The 7,173-nt window shown below is 52.2% G+C and overlaps 1 protein-coding gene across 4 annotated transcripts in view; it reads right to left on the bottom strand.

Annotated features, from left to right (window-relative positions):
• Positions 1-298: 298 nt before the first annotated feature.
• IGSF9B (immunoglobulin superfamily member 9B) overlaps positions 299-7,173 on the bottom strand; it is a 45,627-nt gene continuing 38,752 nt past the window's right edge. For all 4 annotated transcript variants that reach the window (XM_015649865.2, XM_015649861.2, XM_015649864.2 and 1 more), the window contains one exon: positions 299-6,829. In XM_015649865.2, coding sequence (XP_015505351.1) covers positions 6,606-6,829 — 224 coding nt within the window. In that variant the 3' untranslated portion in view covers positions 299-6,605. The remainder of the gene's footprint in view (positions 6,830-7,173) is intronic.

Genomic DNA, 7,173 nt, shown 5'->3' with positions numbered 1-7,173 from the left:
ATTTGTATATATATTTTTGTCTATTTATAGGTGGATGGAGAAGCAGAGAAGCTGAAGCGCAATATAATGTAAAAATTCTTGCTCTGCTCCTGCTGTTGAGACTCTCCCCACCTCTGACAGCTTTTTTCCATGCTGCACAGAAGTTTCTGACACCTATTACTAATGAATTATTTTAAATATTTATTCTCCCCCCCTTCTAAAATAGAGAGTAAATATATATTTGTTTAATTTTATATACAATGTGGTTTTGCTACACCAATATCATTTCTTTAGATAGAGATACTGGGGCTCATTTCTCAAGTCTTTTTTTTTTTTGTGTTTTATTTTAATCTAAGTGCTGGGGGGGAGTGGGTGGAAATCCGAGGAGCTTTCAGACCCGGGAAGATGGGCACCCTCTTTTGCAGCCCCGCAACCTCAGGAGAACAAGAATAAAAGCCCTCCTGGGAGAGAAAGTGTCATTTTGATGGTAAATCCAAAATCTGGGCAAACTGTCCTCCATGGGGGATGCCAGCCCCTCCATCCTGCATTTCCCACCCCACTGCAACCAGTATAAAAATCCTTATGTACCTGTACAGAGCATGCTTGCCTCATCCAACACCCCCGAGCCTGGACCAGCCCCTCTGCCCCCCCTTTCTCTGCCCACCCCCTCCCCAGGTCCTTCCTCCATCCATGCACGTATCAAAAGTCAGCCAGAGCCCCAGGATTGGGGATGCTCCTCCTGCTGCCACACAATGCCAAGGAGAAGAGCTCAGCCAGCTGTGCCAAAACACCTAAAAATGGGGAAAACGGGCAAACACGGCTCCCTCTCATCCCAGTCACCCATCTGCAGTCCCTTCCCACAACCACACTGGTCCTCCCTGCTTGGGGATGTGCCAGCTGATGGGAATTAAGTGAAATATTAAGTTTCTTCTTTTGCTGGCACCAGTGTTGCCAAATCTGGTCGCTGCTTCCCAGCCCTCAGTTCCTGGATCAGGCGTTCCCTGACAGAGCTCGAATAGGAACAACTGCACTTCCCACCTCTCCCTCCCACAAACATGGGCAGAGAGGAGTCAAGATACTCAGAAATAAAAAAAAAACCCAACAAATTGAGCTGAAAGGGGGAAATAGGAGTAAATATCCTGCTTTCTGTAAGGGCTACCCAGGGAGAGCAGTGGGAATCCAGCCCAAACCCGGCTGCCCCCATGCCTGGGGTCAGTACCAGCTCTGGCATCACTGTGACCAAATCCCCTCTCTGCCTCAGATCCTCAAAGTCCTGCTAATGAGGTTTAAAATAAAAAGACACTGTCAGGAACATCTTGTCCCTCCCAGGAGGCACTGCTGTGGCCGGCTGGCACAGTCGGTGCTGCATTCCTCAGCTCAGGGGACAAATTTAGCTGTATCCCTCTCTCATCCCTTCTGACTCACGCTTTTCTGGGAAGAACAGACACAAAGCAAAATGCTTTCACATGAGTAACCAGAGAGCAGCATCTAGAGGGACTTGAGGGAAGGGTTTTCGCATGGTGCAGCTTTTTCTTTAAGCAGTGGCACCAGAGATGAGGCAACGTGACATCCTCCTCCCTTGTCGTGTCCCGTGTCGTGCCCCACGTGCCCCGGACACGCAGAGCACAGGGCCTGTCCTTCCTGCTCCTCCTTGTCACGGCCCAGGGGTGAGCCACAGACAGTGAACAAAGCAAAGCTAAAAACTGGGGATGAAAAAATGAAACAGAGCAATCTGTTGTGTGCAGCAGGGCCGCAGAGCAGGTCACGCTGGTGCCTCTCCATCCCCAAATTCCCCTCAGGCTGCAGCTGCTCCCAGCCCCTTCCCTGCCTTGCCCATCCTGATCCCCAGCTCCAGCACAGCTCTAAACTCTCCCCTAGAGACACACATACCCCAACATGCAAATCTACTGAATTCTGCAAACCTATCTACCTTTGTCCTACGCTTCTCTATCTATTTATATCTCATATGTACAGTGGGTTTTACTCCGGTTCCTTGAGAAGATTTCCTTCCAAAAACTCCCTGACTTCAGTCTGGGGCTGCAGCAAGCCCATGTGGGACATGTGGAAATCCCTGAAGGTCCAGCCTTATGGAAAAATACCTCCAGACAAGAGCTACAGCTGAAACCAATCCAAAACTCCAAGAACTCCCAAACCTACGTCACTGCCTGAAGCAGGAAGAGAAACCAAAATGCCAGGCGGATTTTGTCCTAATACAGACAGCAAGGTAGGAGCAGCAATGAATCTGGAATGTGTGTCATGTTCAGATGCCACCAGACATGACTAAGCCCTGCCAGGACCGTGCCTGGGCTGCTGAGCCCAAATCCAGTGTCCTCAACACTCCCAGAGGCAGGTACAGCAAGTTGTTATTCCCTTTACATTCCCTTTACATTTATATATCCAAACAGCATCACCTCCAGCCTTCCTCCAAACGGGTGGCACTGAGCCAGCTGACAAGATGACAAACACCAGATGAACAGCCTGGAGCCCACCAGTGCCCAAAAGCAGCCTCCAAGTCACAGGGCAGCAGGAATGAGAATCCTCCCAGGAAAAGCATCCCCTGCTCACACAGACACCCTGGGGCTCATGGAGACCTCTCAGCTCAGGGGGCAGACTGCAAACCACGCCGAGGTTCAGACTGGGAAGAGACCCTGGGACCTTCCAGCTCCCCCACCCCACAAAGTCATCGTTCCCTGTGCCTGTGGGTGCTGTTGTGGCAGGCACAGAAATAGGGCCCCACAAATGAGCCCTGAGTTCCCTCTCCCCCCTTTCACTAACTTGCATTTTCCTTCACGTCAACACCGCAGAACCAAAACGCTGCTGGGGCTGCACGGCAAAGTCACCTTAGAAACACGAGGACGAGAGCTCAGCAAGTCCTGCTGGAAAAGCAGGCAAAGCACTTCCCCTGCCCTTTTCCCCTGCCTGCTCCAGGACTCATTGTTGGACAGGCTGCAGGGGACAGCACCCCAGGACCACCCCTTTTCCACAGGATCTCAGTGGCATCCTGTACCCACCTCTCCATGCTGCCTCCCCCAGCTCAGGGTGCCCCAATCCTGCAACCCCACGGCGGCATGAAACCAGTGCTGGAGCATTCCCACCGTGGCCACCTTGCAGGGGGAAGCACCGGCAAGGACCCCCCAAAACCGGGCTGGCACCCCTGCACTGACACCTCAGCAGAGCCCAGGGACAAACCCCAGTGATTCAGAGGCATTTTTTCACCGTGGGCCAGGATTTGCCAAGGGACCTATTGGAACATCGCGTTCGTAACGTGCAAGGAGGAATCATACGGTTACGGATACAGAAAGAGCCATCTACCTCAGACCAGCTTAGAAAATAAGAGAGTTTGGCCCAGGAAGATAAAAATCATATATTTTGCAGCGTGAAAGGAAAAAAATAAAAAAAATAAAAAAAAAAAAAATGAAGAAGCAGCAGCAGCAGCAACAGCAGCTGTGTTTGCAAACCACCAAAGCGACACGGAGTTCAAACGGGGGTGAAATGGGGGAAGTGTTTGGCATCGTCTGACACGGCTTCGATGTTTCCAGGTCCACAGAAGGAGAGAGGAGCAACCCTGGAGGGCATGGGAACCAAAGGGCTGGGAGAAGCGAGGAGGTTGCCAAAGCAAGAGGCGAGCCAGTCAGCCAAAGCACGGCCCGAGTCTATCAGAAGGTAACTCGGTCTAGCAGGGAAAGGAGTTAAGGATGGTTTTAGGGAGGAGTTGCTTCCACGAGGCGCCCGGGCGGGATTTCCCACTCCAGCAGCGTGGCAGGTACACGGCTGAAAGAGAGAGGGCTGTAGCTCCAGCCTCTAAAGGTCGAAGACCATGAAAAGCCCAGTGGCTCAAAACACCTGCAAAAGGAAAACAACTCTCAAAAGACTGACCCAGCAAGCCGGCATGCTCCGTCAACCTGCCCTGCGCTCCAAGTCCTCTAGAGCTCCTTTAGATGGGATGGGGCACAGTCCTGAGGTAGCAACCTCAAGAGCCTGAAGACAGTGCCTGGCCCATCCGAACGGGTGTCGTAAATCGTTTGGAAAGCACTCAGATGGAAAAGCAACCCTCTGTTGGAGAGGCTGAGGCAATGAGAGCAAAAGGAAGAGCAAGTTGGCCGTGGCACAGGTAGCACAGAGCCCCCAGGCCTCCCCCGGCCCCGAGGGTCACTTGTCTGTCAGGAGCAGCCCAGCTGGAGTCACTGGTGAGCTGAAGTTGGCCAAGCCAGGCAGAGTTTTCCCCGCTGCAGAGCGGGAGAATGGCATTAAATCAATTCAGATCCGAGCAGGTTCTAGGGAAAACCCCTAAAAACACACCCAAAGAAAAGAAATCCACAGTCATACTGTTAGCAAGGTTGAGTTCTCACTCTGAGAGTTGAGGTTCTTACATCAGGTCACTCGTCACGTCAATAAAAAGCCCTGGTGCAGGCTGGAAAGAGAGGGGCATTTCTGCCAGACCCTCCCTCCTTCCCGAGATAAACCTGCTGACGGTTTGAGACCACCTACACAAAGTTGTTAAAGCTCAGAAATATCTGGTTATCGATTTAGAGGATTCATTGTCCAGTGGTTCAAACCTTACTTAGGGCATGGAGATTGGAAAAGACACGGTGCTCTGCTTTTGGTGGTCACAGGTTCCCGAGCATCCTGCTGGGAGAGGAAGCACAACCTCTAAAACCAGGTAAGTGGAGGCAGAGCAATCAACAGGCTCCGACCTAAAAGCGTGGCGTGGTCGGAGAGCCAGATCACAACTCAGAGCTCTCGTCTTTCTCCAAACATCTCAGCCCTTGGAGCTTCAACCAGCAGCAAGAGCAAAAAACCAAGGCAAAGCAGAATTAAAGGCGAGATTGCAGAGAATCTCTTGGCAATTCTACCTGGGAATAAACAAAAGTTTCATATGCAAATAGAGAGCCTGGGGCTAAAAACATGCCTGCGGGCTCTCCAGCTCTCCTGACACTTTTTCTACAGCCTGAATCCACTCAAAGCAAGAATATCTACATGAAACACTCTGTGTTTTATTCCCAGGCAGGCTGGAGGGTTTAGCACTTTACCGCAGAGGAAGAACTGTGCAAACCTGGATGCAGTGGTTGATTTTACCACTTCAATCTAAAAAACAAAAAAAAAAAAAAAGAAAAAGAACCAACTCTAAATATTTTAAAGGTAGGGATTGCTTGGTATTAGCACTAAGCATTTACATAGCACTTGCAGTCTGTAGGCCACCAAGTGCTTGTCCAAAGTGCTTAAATATGACTTATCCCCATTTTACAGATGGGAGAACTGAGGCACAGAGAGGTCAAGTGACTTGCCCAAGGCCACGCAGTCAGAGAGTGGAGGCAGAGCAGGAAAGTGAGCCCAGCTGTCCTCGGGTTACACCTTGCCTGCTAAAAACAAACCGAAAAAAAAGGCCTATGCAATCCAGAAAACCACCAGCCACCAAACCTACCCTATTCTGAAGAGGAAATACATTCTGGTGAAGAGTTAGAACAGCATTACCGAGGGGAACAGGGGGCAAAGGGAGGGAAACAACCCCGGCGGGTGTCACAGCCGACACATCCGGGCTGGAGCAGGAGGAAAAAGGGAAAAACGGTGAAACCAGCGGCAACACATTTCAAGCTGGCGCAAAACACTAGGCTTAGCTTTGCACGGAGCCATCCACGTCCATCCGCAGAGCTGGGCACTTCCAGATGCTCTCCCCGGGGCTCAGCACCTGCCGACGGAGGCTTTGGGGACACACAGCCAAACCCCGCTCGTTCGCACGCCTGCGTCTCCCCACTCCGCGGTCACCGGCAGAGATCAAACATCACACAGTAAGAAATGACATCACCATTCGGCACTGAGGGACATTCGCCTGAGATACACAGAATTAATCAAACCCACCCTCATCAAAGCTGGCCCACGCCACACCTGGAGGGGGAAACACCCTCAGATCACGTCAGCCCCGTACCCGCGTGCTCGCACGGCGCCGAGCGCGCGTCACCGAGGCTCGAGTGTGTTTGCACACAGACAAATGGTGATTTCTCACATCTCACATTGATTCCAAGGCTCGGGGTCTTTCTGGCTTTCCCCTTTCAGAGATAGGTAAGGAAAGATGTCATGGATGGTTTTGCTGCTGTTACCTTCACGTCAAAGGAGGCTGGGAAGGGGGAGGCAGGGAGATTTTCACAATTACAGCTTTCCTGGGATTATTTGGTCATGTTTTTATCATAATCAGATTCATGGGATTACCAGTTCCCGCCTGGGTTGTTAGGTTCTTGTCACTTAATTACACCCTGTGTCATTCAATTTCTTCCGGCGATTGAGGGCCAGCTGCTCAATCCCACACTCTCCCCCTAAACACGTGCTGCGGACGCAGATGTCAAAAGCTCCACCCATGCCCTTGAAGCCTAGAGATCTTTTCCAAAACCAAGGTGCAACACCCCCCTTCCCGCCCCACATAAACAGTTTGGGGTGGGGGAGAAGTGGATTTGAGGAACACCCAGCCCAAAGCATCCTCCCCAAAGCATCCCCCAGGTTGTCCCCACTGAACCCCTCAGAGAGGTGACAGTGTAGGGGTGTCCCCCCCTCTTTCCCACCACCTCCATCCCCCCGTGGTGCGACACCAGCTCCCTCCACCAGCTCCTATTCCACCTCCTGGGACCGGCGCTAGGCTAGAGCAGGGTGGCGTGTCCGCTGGTGTCATCGTGGTCTACGCTGTTGAGAATGGCTGTCTGGTCTTCAGGGAGCTGCCGGTGGCAGAGGTCGTCCTTCAGCGCTGAGAGCCGGGCGAAGGGGTCCTGACGAGGGTGTCTCTTCTTCTTGCGGAGGCAGACAGCTTCGTCAGGCGACAGTACCTGAGAGCTGGGAGGGTGCTGAACCTGGGAGGCAGAGCCGTCTGGGAAGGGGGGAGAGAAGGCAGATGGGACCGGAGCCAGCAGCAGGCAGAGCAGAACGCTTTGCTTGCTGAAAAAGGGAGGTGACAGCAAGCCTGGCCCTGAACCCGCAGCGTGGCAAGAAGGGAGAACGCTGGGCACCAGGGAAAATGAAATTAACACTCAAAATCCAAACAAATTACTAAATATGGGAGATGCATGGAAAGGACTCGGTTTGGAGGATTAAAGGAGGGACAACCTACAGGCAAGCAGGCCAGGGAGACATCCCTTTGGGAGGCAGGGCACAAGGGCAGCATCCAGGAATGGACTTGGAGACCCCAGCGCTGGAGCAGGGATCTGCCCGAGC

This window comes from Parus major, chromosome 24, assembly GCF_001522545.3.
Source record: "Parus major isolate Abel chromosome 24, Parus_major1.1, whole genome shotgun sequence".
Taxonomy (NCBI): domain Eukaryota; kingdom Metazoa; phylum Chordata; class Aves; order Passeriformes; family Paridae; genus Parus; species Parus major.
This window is presented reverse-complemented; position numbering and strand designations above follow the sequence as displayed.